The sequence below is a fragment of the Natator depressus genome, chromosome 14 (assembly GCF_965152275.1).
Source record: "Natator depressus isolate rNatDep1 chromosome 14, rNatDep2.hap1, whole genome shotgun sequence".
In the NCBI taxonomy this organism is placed as follows: domain Eukaryota; kingdom Metazoa; phylum Chordata; order Testudines; family Cheloniidae; genus Natator; species Natator depressus.
Genome location: NC_134247.1, coordinates 6,644,319 through 6,662,582, shown reverse-complemented (window position 1 = coordinate 6,662,582; position 18,264 = coordinate 6,644,319). Strand labels below are relative to the sequence as shown.

Genomic DNA, 18,264 nt, shown 5'->3' with positions numbered 1-18,264 from the left:
AGGCTTCTGCTTTAGCCATGCTATAATGTTTTGATTTTGCTTGCATGTGTGTGACCAAACCAATGCCTAGTTTACACTTAAAATTTGGGTTGACATAGCTACATCAGTTGGGGGTTTGAAAAATCCACACCATTGAGTAACCAACCTATGCTGACATAACCCCCAGTTATAGACGCAGCTAGGTCGACAAAATGCTTCTATAGACCGAACTACCATTACTCAGGGAAGTGGTGTTCCTATACTGACAGGAAAAACCCCTTCCATTGGTATAGGCTGTGTCTGCACTATGAGGTTATGCCAGCATAGCTACAGTGCCGTGGTGTAGACATTTCCCAAGTTAAGGGAACCGTGCTCGAAAGCGAATCTTCCAACTCATTACATCCCTAATTCTGCAAAGTTGATCCCTACCTCCAGTTTTGTAACATAGTTCCCTGAAGCAAAACTTTAAAAATTTGGTTTGTGTTGGTGCTGTGGGTTTTTTGGGGTTTGTTTTTTCAACTTTGATTTAAAGTAAGTCCTGAAAGTTTGTGTTAACCTTTAAAAATATCAGAAATCCAAGTCTTGTCTTCACTGACTTTTGCCAATGGACTTGTTGGTAGGATCTCAAGATACATATGATGAGCTTTCCGCTTATTTTATGATGTAGAGGTGTTGAGTTTTTAACAAAGGTTTCCTGTCTCAAGTGCTCAGTAGGCACTAGAGTTTAAATGAGTGTTAAATTGGAGTTTAAAAATGTCTGTCCCGCTTTCAGTCACTTGGATTTGTCTTCCATGATGACACTTCACTAGTTTTCCCGCCACCATAGACTTGGTATACCTTCTACTTTGTTCTCATTTTCCCATTCTTACTATCACTGGTGCAGTTCTAGCAATACTGAGCACACTCTTAGATGGGGCTACTCTTATTCTTACATCATGTCATTTAGATCTACTTTGAGCAGCAGTCAGAAAAAAGATTGTTTGGGATCTTTAGATGCAAACTTGTATAAATACTAAAGTTCTCTCAGATGCAAAGTAAACTAGAGTGGGAGGGGGGAGGAATTCCTAATCTTTCACTTAACCATCTTGGGTATTACAAGTGACAATAGTAGGTTTAAAGGAAAAAAAAATTAGATGTGACTTTGTCTTCCTTTAAATAGAATTGTAACAGTTGCTGTCTTAGTCCTCTTAAATAAAGGCACACTTGTCCTTTATCCACATAATATGCATAAGACTTTTCTATCCTCTGTATTTTTAAAAAAAAAAATGAAGGTGTATTAGTGAAGATTTTCTTATTTTTGTCATAGGTCTCATCATATCTAGTTACACTCTATCTATCGAGAGATAGATAGATAGATACACACGCGCGCGCACACACACAAGGGTATCCCTATTAAATCTGTCTGGGCATGTGCCATGTTGTTGTTGTATCTCACCTCTACATTCCAAGTGCTCTTTGGGGACTGGACAATCCCCCTCCCCCCGCCCCTCCCATGAAAGTGATATTTATTGGCTTTGCATCTTGCCCTTCACTCAGCTGAAGTATTTATAGAGTTCTAACTTTTAAGGCATGAAAATGTGCCTAGAATATGCAGTTTTCTGAATTCCATCCCCACCTGATTGGGAATAGTGTGTTTGAGCGATTAAGTTTACACAAACTCTTTCTTATTAGACCCATTCAGCATGGACAGCTAAGTGAACAAAAGTGGGGCTGTAGTCAAGAAAGTGCTTAGCCCAGTAAAATTGAAGGGGTGCAAGTGAGGCTGAAAGTGATCAGTAGTCAAGACTCTAACTTTGAGCTGTGTGATGTACAGAAATGACTTGGGTAAGGAGAAAAGACTCCAAGGCGAGAGAGACAAGGGGAAAATGTGAATTAAAGTCCACGAGAAATGAAAGACTCTTACCCTCTTAAAGGTAATATAAGGTTGAAGCATATCGTCAGGAAGTTTGTCCATTGCTGTCACACTGGTTGTGTGAATGGACTTAGGTAGATAGGGTGACTGTCATTCCAGCCCAGAGAATGGACCCTCAAGGCACATCTTCGCTTGCAGCGCTAAAGCGCTGAATGTGGCTTGTTTAGTTTTTAAAACAAACCAAAAAAAAAAACCCACCTCCACAAGGGGAATAGCTACTAGCGCTGGGAGCACTAGGGCAGTGTCTTCGCTGGCACTTTACAGCACTGAATCTTGCAGTGCTTGGTGTGTTTTTTTCATACCCCTGAGCGAGAAAGTTGCAGCTCTGTAAAGTGCCAGTGTAGACAAGCCCTCAGGGTAAAGGAGTGCGGGAGGAAAATCTAAACTTTTATATAAAAGCGTCCTTGTAACTGGAATATTTCTTTGTTTTTTTCCTAGCTTTTTCTGACTCTTAAAATGGCCATCTTGATATATCTGTCCAGCAGACATCTTCTGACACATCAGCAAACAAGCTAAAAACCCAAGTAGAAGTAGTTTTCTCAATGCAGCTGTTGAAGCTTTTGAGCTTTAGTTTGTAAACTTACTGTGAAATGCTTCGCTATAGAGCATTGCTATTGCTGTGTGCTGATGTATTTTTGCATTCATGTTATCAGGAAATCCCCTCTTCTGGAAAGCAGCTTTTGGTGCTGCTTTATGACCTTTATGTTGTGGTTTAGGTTGTATGCTTTAACAGAACAATCACTAGTGTGGCAATAAGCTCTCAGGACTTAAATGAAAGGTAGTAACAAGTGCGTTTAAATGCAGAAGAGTTAAGGCCTCATTAGAGCAACGTAGATTCCTTAAACAGAATAGTGCTGTCTGGTTTAAAAGTTCTTTGAAGGTTCTTAAGACAACATTGGACTATCTAAATCCATATTTAGGTACCTGAAAAAAAAAATCAGACTTTAAAGATGTTGAGCACCCAGCAGCTCCCATAAGTGCCTAAATCCTTATTTAGGCTCTAAACTTTAAACATGCTTTTAAAAAAAAAAAATCTTGTCCTAAATCTTTCAGGTAGAAAAGGTGCTTTGGATTAAGAAAAGATGGAGTCAGGAGACCTGGCATTTCCTGGCTCTGCTGCAAACTTTCTGTGTTTGAGCAAGTCACTTTCCTATATCTGTTTCCTCATCTGTCTAAGAGGAATGCCCACCTGCCTCTTCCTCACAGAGGTGAGGTTGTATCTGTAATTTATGAAGCACTGTGATCTTCTGTAGTAAATGACATTGCAAGTGTGAAGTCATGTAGTCCTGTAGTCATATTGAACAACCACTGCCTTCCTCCAGCAAAATTTGAAATCTGTTACTGTTTTCCAATACCATAGTTTGTCAGTTTATGAAAAGTATGTGACATTAAAACAGATACAATATAATATGTGATAGTGGTTCTTTAAATACTCGCCTCAGGGTCTGTCCCTTTAAGTATGTCAAGCACAGGATGACTCACTCCAAAGACCCAGCCTTGTCTAATTAAAGGCTTGCATTAAAACTGCAGTTTTAAAACCCCAGTATGGTGTATACTTGCACCAGGTGACCTCTCCACCTACAAATGAAAAAGCTGGCAAAGGTATTTAACTTCTGAGCCTGTCACAACTAGCCAGAAGTTTCTGGTGTCTTGGTTACTTTAATATCCTAATGCCTGCTCAGACTTCACATTTTAATAGTGTCTCCTCTGGAAAGGACTGACCTTCTTGATCATTTTTTAAATATTCATTCTTAAGCGAGGGACCTTATCAGAGATGTAATTCTGCCCCCTTATCTTTAGTTCTTTTATGACTCAATGTAGTACCTCCTAATCTTGAATATTTTATGTAATTTAAAGTCTCTTGATGCACAAATTCATTTTATGTACTGCAAAATCTAGTTGACTTCCTGTGCTTACCTTTACTGGCAGAGTAGTATAGACCGCTCTCTATTTGAATTGATGGCCAAGTAAGCCCCATTTTGATTGCTTTGTAGTTAAGAATTGGTGGACTGTAACTTACAACTTTGCCCTCTGGTTATGACACTGAATATCTCAACAAGGCATTTCAGTTATAATGCTCTAAGTTTTTCATTTGGCATCAACCAAAAATAGAATAATTCAAGCTTCTTTAAATTTTAGTTTTTGCATCTGAGAGGGTGTTCAGAATTGCAGTTGCCACATGCAAGGGTTGGTATTGTCTTGAATTTGAAAGAGAGTCTGTTCAATAAAGGAAATATTATATAGAATTGCGGCCTGGAGCACTATTCATAACTTCCTAAACAAGGTGTGCTTATCGAGGGTGGTCTTTGGCAAGAAGGCTTATTCAAATGTGTTAGATTCATCCGTTCATTATGGTTTTTACCTTTCCGTCTACTGCTACTTGCTATGCTCAACAGCTAGTGGGGCCTGTAGAAATGGGAGCTGACTTCATTGTGCAGTTTAAATGAACTTTTCTCAGTTGGCCTGTATGTACCCATGCACCTATATACAGACTACTCAGCAATAGCAAAAAAAAATTTTAAATGCAATATTTTATACTGAAGTTGAGTCTGAGGTTTGTACGGTGATTGCCCAAATGAACAGCACTAAAAAATTTGACAATCTTAAACTTTAAAATAGTTTTTAACTGCTACAAATTAGACTGTCCCTGCTTTTTTTTACATGACTGAATATTCAATCTCCATGAGTGTCAAGCTCACTAAACTTCTTTACATACAACTGCATACAGAATTTATAAAAGTCAGTGACTAAAACTTTTATACCAAGTATGTTTGGTTTAAATAACTGGACTTTGGATTGTAAACTACTGTGACCAAGTCTGCCATCTGTGAAAAACTCTAATCGGTTCATTTTGTTTTTTAGGGGGAATCTGTAAAATATTTCCTGGACAACTTGGATAAACTTGGAGAATCGGTAAGTTTAATTTAGTTGGGAAGTTTAAATCAAGTTAGTCTTGGATATCATAGGGATTTTGTTGATTCAGTTTAAATATGTAACTTATATGTAGTAACTGGGGAATAGTGCTTTCATCTGGTTTTAGTAATTTACATGACCTACAGGTTGACTGGTTAAAACATCTAAACATGAGTGGCTTCAGGTATGGATCAGTCCATTTTGGTCAACTTCATGATCATAGGATTTTAAAAATCCTAAATTTCATGGTGTTATCCTATTGGTCCTCACCCAAAAAGGAGTTTGGGGGGGGGGGGTGAATGCTATTGTAGGGGGTGTTGCAGTACTGCTACCCTTACTTCTGTGCTGCTGCTGATGGCGTCGCTTCTTTCAGAGCTGGGCAGTAGAGCCACTGCCAGAAGCAGCGCAGACGTAAGGATGTCATGGTATGGTATGGCCACCCTTACTTCTGTGCTGCTGCTGGCCAGGCATCCGGCTCTGAAGGCAGCACCCCACCAGCAGCAGCGCAGAAGTAAGGGTGGCAATACCGCGACACCCCTAAAATAATCTTCACACACACACACACGCCTCCCCGTTGTGTCAGGACCCTCAATTTGAGAAACACTGTCTTCCCCATGAAATCTGTATAGTGTGGGGTAAAAGCACACAAGACCAGATTTCATGATCCATGACATGTTTTTCATGGCTGTGAATTTGGTAGGGCCCTAGGTACGGAGTAGAATAGGGTCATTGTTCTGTATGGCAAAACACTCAGAAAACAGTATGACAGTGGCCAGGAGAAGTCTGTGGACACAAATTGTAGAGTCTAGCAATCACCACTGAACTCTGCAGAATATATGAAGTCAGTAATTTTTCCATAGAAAGCACATGGCGCTGCTGTGTTCTGAAAACGTCTGCGAAAATAGCACTGATTCCCTATTTGTTGTATTTAATTTGAAAATCGGATGTGCTCTTTTTACAAATAAAAAATGTGGCTTTTTCTAACAAGCTCCCACTGGGATCTAAAAGTCAAGCTGGATTTACTGGGTTCACATATCACTTTCAATAAAGATTCTAACGTTAGAGAGTATTCTGATGATGCATGAGCCATGTTTAAATCCAGCTCAGCTTATTCTAACACTACTAACAGGATTGAGAAGCGGTAAGCTTATGTCCATGCACACCTGGAGCAGATCTGTTAAATAGGGTGGTTTTATTTTTAGTCATTCTTATGACCATAAATGTACATTAAAGAGAAATGTTTACAAAGTGGTTATCTGGATTGTGTATTTTGGTGTTCTGAATTTGCTAGTAACACTGTACATCCATTGATCTGGATGGCTCTGGGACAGTACAGATCCAATTATTGATACTCGAAGATGCCTCTTGCTAGAAAACTTTTTGTGCTTACATGTAAGAAACTTCTAGAACAAGAAATTAAGTGACTGTACAGATCACTGTTACATTTTGTAATGTGCCTGGCATATAACACAGTTAAAGATTTCATCCCGTATTAAATTTATATTGTGTCTGTGCTGGAAAACGTTTCAACATTCCATTTTCCATGGGATTGTATTGCCTCCTATTAATGATAGCCATTTTGGTTGTAATTTTTGCCTCATGGGCTTGTGTGTATATTCAGTTTGTATATTCATGTCCAGCAGTCTTGTTTTGTAGAACTTATGCATGAAAATTGGCCTTACAATGGGACGCTAACATCAAACCTAACTGCGGAGACACTGCATCTCTGTTATATTCCCAGCCATAGGTGCCAACTCCAGGGGTGCTCTGGTGCTGGAGCGCACACACCCCGAGGAAAAAAAAGGGTGCTCAGCACCCACCAGCCACAGCTGTTCGGCAGCGGCACTGATCAGCCGTTTGGCATCTCGGGAGGAGGCTTGCAGGAGGGCGGAGAGCTGTGGGCAGGCTCGGAACTCTGGGAGGGGGTGGACTGGGGGCAGGAAGAGGCAGAGTGAGGGTGGGGCATTGGGGGAAGGGGTGGAGTGAGGGCGGACCTTGGTGCAGTACCCACAGGGAAAAATAAAGTCAGCACCTATAGTCTCAACAAATGCTTTGAAGCCTAATAATACCCAATACTTAGAACATAAGAATGGCCCTACTGGGTCAGAATGATGGTTCATCTAGTCCAGTATCCTGTCTTCCAGTAGTGGCCGGTGTCAGGTGCTTTGGGAGGAGTGGGGGGTTTGAACAGAACAGGCAATCGCTGAGTGATCCATCCCCTGTCTGCTCCCAGGCCCTGACAGTCAGAGGCTAGGGACACCCAGAGCATTGGGTTACATCCCTGAACATCTTGACTAATGGCCATTGATGGTCCTGTCCTCCATGAACTTATCTAATTCGTTTTTGAACCCTGTGATAGTTTTAGCCTTCACAACATCCCCTGGCAACAAGTTCCACCAGTTGACTTTGCACTGTATGAAGAAGTATTTCCTTTTGGTTTGTTTTTAAACCTGCTGCCTGTTAATTTCATTGGGTGACCCCAGGTTCTTGTGTTGTGATTAAGTAAATAACACTTCCCTGTTCACTTCCTCCACACCGTTCATGATTTTATAGACCTCTATCATTTCCCCTTCTTTAGTCCTCTCTCTCTGAAGCTGAACCAGTCCCAGTCTTTGTAATTTCTCCTCATACAGAAGCTGTTCCATACCTCAGTCATTTTTGTTGCCTTTCTCTGTATCTTTTACAATTCTAATATATCTTTTTCAGATGGGGTGGCCAGAACAGCGTGCACTTAATTGTTTGTTTTCTTTTTTGCAGTGATTTTGATTGAGGAGAGTCTAAGCTATCATCTAAACTTAAACTATATGTAGAACCAGAACAAAACCTTCCCTAACTTGATTATCAGGTTAGATCTCACATAACACTTACGGAGTCTCATTTAGAAGTTCCAACGTCAGTGCTGCTTGTTTGTCTTTTGCCTTATGGCGTCTGTCTGAAGCAATAACAGGAATACGGATTGTCTCGAGTAGCCACCCAGGTGGCTTTTTTAACTTTCTGTCCAGATTTTTCACACCCATTGTTATGCCTGTCCACGCATTAAATTTAAAACAGTCACTTTGGGGCCTGCTTCTGTTTTGCAGCCGCCTTAAAGTTCTTAATCAGAACTATGAAAAGGAATTATAGCAATATTGGAAATTCCAGTTAACTATGCCTGAAAGAGTCTCTAGCTATAAATACAATAAATGACTGCATTTCTTTAGCAATTGCATCTTGAACCAAAATGATTTTAGTCACTTATCAAAATGGTGAGTTTTAAAGATTGACTTTTAAAGTTGGATAATCGTATGTAATCTAATTGTAAATCACAAACGTTAAGCTGTCGTTTTCTTCAAAATAATCTTTTAACAGAAATGACTAGATATTTTCAGGCAAACGCTAGGTAATTTTGTTATGAAAGTGTAAATATAGCTTTGGGTAAAGTTCTCTTGGTTTATTCCTTCTCGTTTGTATGATTAGACCACAGCTTTTTGCTGGCAGTTAAAGATTATTGTTGTGCTTTGGAACTGTAGCAGTTTATGGGTAGAAGCACTCCCTATTCCTGTCTCATGCAAACAGACTGATTTGAAATTACATTGTTAATGAACAGACATGACTATGGTCTTTTCTCCTTTATCATAAGGAAGCTAGAGAGATCAGCATGTCTAAAACCTACTCGTTCAGATTGCTTGAGCAAGTCAACAGAATAAGGAAATTGGTTCGTTTACATATATGATTATAACATAACATATATGTTTGTTTCAAAGCTGAATTGTAAATTTCTCTATTTTTCCATATCTTTTTCTCACTATTGGTCAAGTAGAATATTAATTGTAAACATTTTATATAGGACCTTAGCTTTGCATAGCATGTTAGATTACAGCTCTGTCAGCACTATAAGAGAGAGATAGGAATCCCCTGCTCCTGTACACACACACACATGTAGCAGCTTGATGAGAACTAGTGCAAGTATAAATAGCAGCGTAGTCAGGTAGCACCGGCAACAACAGCAGAGGCACAGCCAAGATGGGCAGGTACATACTCGGCACAGCTCAGTCGTGTCTCTGCTTCCTGTGTTACCCCAGCCATACTGCTATTTGTACTCATTCTAGCTCTCATTGATCTGTCGCGAACATGTACATGAGCAGGGGAATCATATTCCTACCTCAGCGTGGACATATCCTCAGAGACCTGGTCTCTGCCTTGAACGGATTCCAATCCAGATTAGGCAGACAAAGTGAGTCACACTAGCAAGTGACACATTCTGATATTTCTAAGTAGGTTGGGAGAGCAGACAGTGCAGGAGTGGAAGTAGAGGGTGGAAAATAAGGCCAAAGTGGGGGGTTTTGAGGAGGCATTTGGAGGAGTTGAAGATGCTTAGCTCCTTGGAATAGTAACATCCTCATTCCTACCTTGCTTGTTTTGTCTGTAAGTGTGGGAGAGCAGGAGAAAAGGAAATGGCAAAGCTGAAAAAGGGGGTGGAGTCCTAGGGACAAGGTTGAGAGTGACAAGAAGTGAGATGCAGACTGATGGACATGAGATGTTTCAGGGAGGCCAGTGATGGAGATGTCATTTGTACTGGCTATAAGAACACTAGCGTGATCCAGAACATTGGCAGTGAGGATTGAAAGGAGGGGATGACTTAAGAAATTGTACAGGAGCAAGAAGGCCTCAAGTCTAAATATGAAATAGAAAGGAAGGAATTGATGCCCTGTGGTTGCACGTATGACAGGGAAGAGTGGATCAAACTGTGGGGATGGAGAAATGAATTGGAACGAGGTGAAATTCAGTTTTTTTCCATGCTTAGGCATTGGGAAACCTATGAGGAGATGGGAATTGATGGGAATCTTATCAGTCAATGGTGCCTTCAACTGTGCACAGACTACTTGACATTCACATTGCCCTTTACAGACTGTGTACAATTACTTCACATTTGGCTACATTTAATTAAAATGTGGTGGCTTTTATGTGCCAGTAACAGTAAACAGTCTTTAAGAGGGGAAGTGAAACACTTTTTTTCATTGAAATTTAAGCCGAACGTTAATGCCCAGTTGTGAGCTTAACCCAGGTGTCCTGGTCACTGATGGTGCTCTTGCAGGCATGTGTATCTTGGGAGCTCTAATAGGAGGTCAGGGTCTTGCATTTTATCTGCTGGAAAGGAATTGTAGAAATATGCTTTGTGCCCTGTTTTGTGTATTTGAAATGTGTTTAAAAAGTCTGCTTGTCTTTTACCTTTAGAAATATCAGGAATGTCTGGTCCCTGGCTTTGATGGAGGACCTCTTTGAGAGGGAGTTGATCTCAGGAATGTGTTTGATCTTTTGCTCCTTCACAGAAAGGGTGGTGGTGGTCACTCTGCAGCATGGACAGCCACTCTCCCAAATGTTCATTAGGCACCGCAGTTAAGTGTGTTTGTTTAAAAAAAAAAAAAAAAAAGTGCAGTACTTTAAAATCTAACTCAGTCCTTGCTCAGCTTCTTAGTTTTCAGCCTCTGTGATGTTATTTCTCAGATTTTCCCGTGTTAGTCTTTTCCTGGCAGACAAGACCTGAATTTAATGTAGTAAAGCAAGCAGGAAAACTTATTAACCTTTCAGCCTGCTTTTATCCATGAGAAAGAGGCAAAGAAGGACAAAAGCCCAGCTTTTTTTTTCCACGGGTCACTTTTAAGACAGTAGGTGAAGTTCTAAAGTCTTCGGCTTTCCTTCTGAGAAACTAGGTGGCAACATCATGAGTGTACGTCAGTACCCTAAAGATGAGAGCAAAGAGGGGAGCCTTGTGGTGGCTCAGAAAGTTTCTTGGTAACTGTTTTTTATCAGAATCACCCAAATATCTCAGTTGTGGCCAGCGTGAAATAAAAGAATCAGGAGTTTAGACAAAACGGTTGCTGTTCCCTCATTAGTTTCACTTTCTGGTTTTCATGCATTAAAACAAAGTGCTCCTTAAAATCTTGCTTTTGTTTTAAATTCAGCTTAAATCCTTTTAAAAATTCATTTTAACAGATGTCTATTAAAATAGAATCTCATAATTCCCTGTCTGTAAAAGCTTGCAGTGATATTGATATTGTCTTGTTAATTGTTTTTAAACAGTTTGTCTGAAATTTTATAACAATCCCTTATTGAAACGAATTAAACATTCAGGTTTTGTATAGCTTTAATTTAAAGCAAAACAGGCATATTTAGGCATTTCAAAATCCAAACTGTACTACTGTTAAATTCTAGTTTTGTTTATTTAACTATGTCTATTTAGGGGGTTTTTTCTAGCCCAGTAGAAGTTTGTTGAATCAGAGTTCTCTTGACCTTACTTCACAAGTGTTCCCAAGGCCTCATGTTGAGCCGGGAGCCCTTCATTGACTGGGATTATCAGGAAAAGATCTCTGAATAGATTTTTAAGTGAAGAGAGATTTGCTTTTAAACTTCTATGTTTGAAACCTAGAGCTTGTTTTCTAAAACTGCCATGAATACCAAAGCATGACATGTCTGAACAGTGAAGTATAACAAAGGATTTATATATACCTGGAGAACAAAGCTGTGAACATAAAATTTAGCAAACTGGCTGCTCAGAGGTAAATGCACAAATCAGCAAAATTACTCCTGTGAAAATGGAGAAGCCAAAAATGCATTAACTTTCTTTAGGGATCAGATCCCACAACTTTGGTCTCTTGGATTCGTCTGTTTAAATTCCTACACTTTGGAGAAACAACTCTTAACTTGCACAGAGTATTTCCATTCCATGGGATGTAGCTACTCATAATGGAACGCCTAGAAACTTTCTCATGTTGCCTGTTTCCCATGAGAGAGAGAGACAGTGGGGTTGCTGTGCAGGCATTAAGGAGTTCCTTGTGTTTCTGGCTTCTTTGTGATGGCATCTATGGATTCAATAAAAACTTATGTAGTCTTAATACCTTGTCAAACAGTGGTTCTGTTCTTTAATTATTAATCATGATCAGCTGAGCAATATGCCAAAGAGGGGAAAGCTAGTGAGTGAGTGCTTACTGTTTGTTAGAATTGGTAGAATCGTTCTAATGCAGCCCTCTGGGGTAGAGGGTGAGCCAACAAAATGCACATTGTATAACAGATGGGGAAAGGAGACTTCTTACAAAAGAATCTGTAGTGAGGGAATAAAAGAAGCTGGTGGCATGAGGAACGGGTAATGCTGCTTCCAATATTGTTTACCAAGGTCACTTGATATGTAGCAAAGGGAAAGTTTCAGTTCTCTAAAGCAGTGTTTCTCAACCTTTTTGATACCAAGGACCAGCTTGCTGCTGCCTTAAACTGTATCGGGGAGATCTCAGGGACTGATGCCAGTCCATGGACTGGTCGTTGAGAAACACTGCTCTAGAGGGATTCTCATTTTAGGATTGGGTGTGTTAATCCCAGTTTTAGAGACTGAGAACTTTTTAAAATGGAATAGTGCATGAAGACTCTTCAAAAATAAATTTCCTTCCAACTTTTCTGGGTCAGAAGTCTGCTAAAGCCACTATGCTCATTATTGTTCCCTAATCAGCAAACTTTGCTTTATTTTTTTAGGATTATCTTCCATCGCAGCAAGATATTCTGCTGGCACGAAGACCCACGAAAGGGATTCACGAGTACGACTTCGAAATTAAAAATGTTCCCTTCAAGATGGTTGATGTAGGTGGCCAAAGATCAGAAAGGAAACGTTGGTTCGAGTGCTTCGACAGTGTCACATCGATACTTTTCCTGGTCTCCTCAAGTGAATTCGACCAGGTGCTCATGGAGGATCGACTAACAAATCGTCTTACAGAATCACTGAACATTTTTGAAACAATAGTCAACAACCGGGTTTTCAGCAATGTCTCCATCATTCTATTTCTAAATAAGACAGACTTGCTTGAGGAAAAAGTACAAAAAGTGAGCATCAAAAACTATTTCCCAGAGTTCGAAGGGGATCCCCACTGCTTAATAGACGTCCAAAAATTCCTGGTGGATTGTTTTCGTACCAAACGCCGGGACCAACAGCAGAAGCCTCTATACCATCACTTCACCACTGCTATTAACACAGAAAACATCCGGCTGGTTTTCCGTGACGTCAAGGATACCATCCTTCATGACAACCTCAAGCAGCTTATGCTACAGTGATGTGCAAACAGACATTTTTATTTGAATACCTTTTGTGTTTTTAAAATTGTGGTTTACAACAGGAGTAGAAAAATCCAGGTCCTGTCAGACTTCTTGATGTGTGGCTGAAAGCTGCTGCTGAACACATTATTGCCAATTTCTGCTGAAATTGAGGCTTTAATCTCTTCCACTGTAGCTTTGAGTTGACTCAGTTATAATTTTATAGCAAACCTAAGTCCAAATAACCTGTAAAGTGACTAAACTTGACCTCCAGTGCTTGTATGTTGCAAAAAGTATATCTAGAAAACACATCCACCATCAAAGTTCCAAGTCCAGACTTGTGTACATTCATCAGAATTACATTAGACTTGTAGTAGTGATTTTTGAAAACTGTTCCTTTTCACCTCCTCCTTAAAACTATAATGAAGACTGTGATAATATAGCTGACTTTGATTTCTCAGGTCCTTCATTGGTTAGATATTCCATAAATTTCTTGTTGGAGTCATTTAGAAGCTAGGATACTTGACAATAATGCCTTTCCTACCTTAAATATAAAGTTTTGCATGGGTTTTTGAGTAGGGTATGCTTTAGGTCAGGGAATACAAAAAAGTTGGGAACTGTCAGCATTAATACCTTCTGCCAGAATTGTCTAAAGACTAAGATGATCAAGAACTAGTAAATGGCACAGTTCACTCTAAACTTCATTTTCTATTGCATATTTTAAGTACTCTGCTTCTTAGAGCTATAACAAAGCACAGAGCACTGTGATCTGAAATTGATATGTGGGAAGGAGAAGCAAACTTAACTTTAGAATTTGTCACTGTGCTGAATAGCTTACATCCAGGTACCTTGCCCCAGAGTTTAGGCCGATTTGAAGTGCTTTTGTATCTTTTCACCATAACTTTTACAGTGTGCCTAGTCCTACATCAACAAGCATTCACTAATGCACAGAAGTATTCGCAAACATAAGTGCCTCCTGTCTTCTTTCCTTCTGCAGTGGCCTTACATGAAGACAAATTCCCCAGTGTGTGGCCTTATGCAGATATGGGTAAATAGGCCAAACACCACTAGGCCAAAAGTCTATACAGAAAGATGAGCATAACATGTCACAATAGTAAATGCTAAAGTCTGCAGACTTCAGAGAGTCTGTCAGAATCAGGTCTAGAAATCCCTAGAACTATAAGAATGGCCATACTCGGTCAGACCAATTGTCCATCTAGCCCAGTATCCAGTCTTTTGACAGTGGCCAGTACCAGATATTCATAGGGAATGAACAGAGAAGGGCAATTTATTGAGCGATTTATCCGCTGTTGCCCAGTCCCAGCTTCTGGCAGTGAGGGGTTTAGAAACATCCCTGACCATCTTGGCTAATAGCCATTGCTGGACCTATACTCCAGGAACTTACCCAATTTTTTTTTTAATGCAGTTATACTTTTGGCCTTCACAACATTCACTGGCAACAAGTTCTACAGGTTGACTGGGTTGTGTGAAGAAGTACTTATGTTTGTTTAAAATCTGCTGCCTGTAATTTCATTGGGTGACACCTGGTTCTTGTGTTATGTAGATAACACTTCCCTGTTCACTTTCTCCACCTCCTTCATGATTTTACAGAGCTCTCTCATTCCCAGTTAGTTGTCTCTTTTTGAAGCTGAGCAGTCTGTCTTTTTAATCTCTCCTCATATGGAAGCTGTTCCATACCCCAGTCATTTTTTTTGCCCTTCTCTGTACTTTTTCCAATTCTAATCTTTTTGGAGATGAGACTACCAGAATGAACATCCTATTCAAGATGTGGTCATACCATGGATTTATGTAGTGGCATTATGATATTTTCTGTCTTATTTGTCCCTTTCCTACTGGTTCGACTACCACTGCACATTGAGCTGATGTTTTCAGAGGACTGTCCACAGCGACTCCCAAGATCTTTCATGCGTGGTAACAGTTAATGTAGACCCTCTCATTTATGTGTATATTTGTCATTGTTTTCCAGTGTCCATTACTTTGCGTCTGTCATTTTGTTGCACAGTCACCCAGTTTTGTGAGATCCCTTTATAACTCTTAATTAAATCCAAAGCTGACTGCTATCTTGAGTAATTTTGTATCATCTGCAGACTGTCACCTCTGTTTACCCCTTTTTCCAGATTACTTGTGAATATATTGAACAGCATAGGTCCTAGTACAGATCCTTGAGGGACCCTATTTACCTCTCTCCACTCTGAAAACTGACCATTTATTCCTACCCTTTGTTTCCTGATCCACGAGAGGACCTTCCATCTTAGCCCAAAGTATGACTGCTTACTTCGCATAAGAGCCTTTGGTGTGGGACCTTGTCAAAGACTCTGAAAGTCCAAGTATACTGTATCTACTTAATCACCCTTGTCCATATGTTTGACCTCCTCAAAGAATTCTATTAGATTGGTGAAGTATGATTTCCCTTTACAAAAACAGTGACTCTTCCCCAACATATGTTCATCCATGCATTTGATAATTCTGTTCTTTACTGTAGTTTCAATCAGTTTGCCTGGTACTGAAGTTAAGCTGGCAGGCCTGTAATTGCCAGGAGCGCTTATGGAGCCTTTTTTAAAAAAAAAAAAAAAAATTGGCATTACATGAACTATCTGCCAGTCATATGATACAAAGGCCGATTTAAGCAGTTGGTTATGTACCACAGTTAGTGGTTCTGCTATTTCGTATTTGAGTTCCTTCAGAACTCTTGGGGAAATAGCTTCTGGTCCTGGTGACTTATTACTGTTTAGTTTATCAGTTTGTTCCAAAGCCGCCTCTAATGACCCCTCAATCTCTGACACTTGCTCAGATTTGTCACCTGAAAAGAATGGCTCAGGTGTGGAAATCTCTCCTATCCTCTGCAGTGAGTACCAATGCAAAGAATTCATTTAGTTTCTCTGCAACAGCTTTGTCTGTCTTGAACGTGCCCTTAGCATCTCAATTGTCCAGTGGCCCCTCCTGATTGTTTGGCAGGCTTCCTGCTTCTCATGTACTGAAAAAATGTTTGCTGTTAGTTTTGTCTTTTGCTAGGCTCTTCAAATTCTTTTTTGGCCTGCCTAGTTATACTTGTACACTAGCCTTGCCAAAGTTTGGGTTCCTTTCTATTGTCCTCAGTAGGATTTGACTTCCAATTTTTAAAGGGTGCCTTTTTGTCTAACTGCCTCTTATTCTGCTTCTCCATCGTGGCATTTTTTAAGCCTCAAACTATTTTCCTTATCGTCAGAATACTTGAGCCAAACATGCTACATAGGGTTTTCTACAGGTGCCATTTGTCACCAGTTGTATTCTGCCCAAAGTGCCATTACAACTAACTCTTGTGGGGTTTCACTTTGGTTGTGGGGCAAAATAGACTTTTGGCTGAAACTTTGTATGCCGAAGAGCACGTTACTAAATAAAATTGAGCTTGGCCAATTGGTGTGTTAAAGAGAAGTCCAGGTCACTACTGCACAAATCAGATAGTTCTGTTTGCCCCTGCCAGTGTTCTGTTTTGCTACTTGCCCCATAAAACAAGCTAATTCTTGTGGTGGGAGAGCAATTTCTTAAGGTGGGTTTTATCATAGATGCACTGCATGTGTGGCAAGTGGTTTGACATAAGGTTCTAATGGCTTAAAACCATCTGCATTGAAGATGGGATCATTTTGGTAGGAATCAGGGAAGCTTGGGCTCTATTCCCAACTCTGCCTCTGACTTCCTGTGAATAAGTCATTTAAGCTTCTCTGTACCTCATTCATCAGTAAAATGGGAATAGTGCTTACCCACCACTGCAAAGTGCTTAGAAATCTGTAGATGCAGTGCTATAGAAATGGAAAATATTCTTAATTATGCCAATGATTTCTATCAGTCTAAACAAAAATTCACTTATAAAAAAAAATTGAAACACTGAAATTTCACATCACAGGAAATGTTCATTAAAATTGATACCCGTGCAGGAATAGCACCTGTGTCTCAGTGGTGTCAGGCACCCACAAGTCCAGCTGAAGTCAGTGGGAGGTGAATGTTAAGAATCAAGCCCTTGGAATTCACTTTATCAAGTAAATGTTTCTGAAGGGTCCCTAACGATGAGTAAAACTGCTTTTCAGAATGCTTCCATACGCCTTGGACTAATCCAAAATACATGCTGCTTGGTTTTGGTTGGGTGTCATGTATGTTCTTCCCAGAAAGGTCTTGTTTTCTTAACTGGAGTTCTAGTCACCCCTTTCCTTGGATCACTCAGCCTTAAACTTTGACATCAAGACAGGGTAGGAAATTCAGTGTGTGAAACTTCTCTCCATCTGAAACTTACACTGACTAATTCCATCTAAGACAATTATATTGAAGTAAATCATTTGCTGGTATTCTCTCCTCCCCCCATTCTCTCTCACATGTCCCCCCCCCCCCCCCCCGAAGACTAACCTTGAAACATTGTAAATTTGTTCCTATGTGACGGACTGGCTCAAAACTACACTATGGGCATTTCCATCACACTGAAAGAAAGCACCGTTTAGGCGGCTTTATTTCTTTTGGGATTTGTTACTGGATGCATTTTTTTGTGTGGAAATGTATAATTTGGATGCAAGGTGTAGTAATGTAATATTGCAGAACAGAGACTGTGTCCATATACGTACTGAAGCAAAAGCAAATGTGTGATCAAAAGCTAATAAAAGTGAAGACTGAGTGTAAACCAGTAAGTATGGTACAAAGTCAGGGCTTAAATTTCCAGTGGAGGTGGAATGCAGAAAAAATCCGGAGGCTTTTTTGTATTTAAAGAAAAGCTACTTTTAACGGGACTAATTTTCCAAGGATCATTGGCTAGACACTGCCGCACTGACTGATCAGTAACTGCATTGAGCTATGATTTCTATATACCACTATCTTGTACAGTCTGTACTTGAAGGTGAAAATGGCATTTAGCAAACGTTCCTTGCTGCATTGTTTAAATTTGGTTTGGTACCTGAAAATAAATGGTGGCTGTTCACCAGGTCTTGAAAAAATCAACTTACCAGTGGAGTAGGTCCCCACATTCCTCAGGTGGAGTAAGCCATCAGCCCCTGCAGAATGTAATCTCGCATTCTAAAAAATAAATGCTGGCCCCTAGAGAGGAGGAGTCCCCCTCTCATCTTTCCAGAGAGGCCTCTGGCTAATAGGCTTAGTCGTTTGGCTAATGAGTGTCTGATAAAAGGGCTTTTAATCCTGCCATCCAGGATTCTAGCAAACCTAAAATGCTTTGAGCATGTCTGTAGTATTGCCTGACTCTTGGCTAATACTGAGTCAGTATTTTGAACTCCTCATAACTTCAGCAGAAACTTTGGAACTAACGGGCTTTTATTCCATCCTGCTGTTAATGTATGTAAAACTCAAACACACGCCTGATAGTTCTGAACACAGCACTGTTTGGGGTAGGGCCCTATGAGTTTATAAGCAAGTTG

At 40.1% G+C, this 18,264-nt stretch overlaps 1 protein-coding gene across 1 annotated transcript in view; it reads left to right on the top strand.

The window, feature by feature from the left end:
* Nucleotides 1-17,229, top strand: part of GNA13 (G protein subunit alpha 13) — a 41,966-nt gene extending 24,737 nt beyond the window's left edge. Inside the window, exons 3-4 of the mRNA XM_074971153.1 lie at nucleotides 4,754-4,804; nucleotides 12,305-17,229. Of these exons, the coding sequence (XP_074827254.1) occupies nucleotides 4,754-4,804; nucleotides 12,305-12,877 (624 nt within the window). The 3' untranslated portion in view covers nucleotides 12,878-17,229. The remainder of the gene's footprint in view (nucleotides 1-4,753; nucleotides 4,805-12,304) is intronic.
* The last annotated feature ends 1,035 nt before the right edge of the window (nucleotides 17,230-18,264 follow it).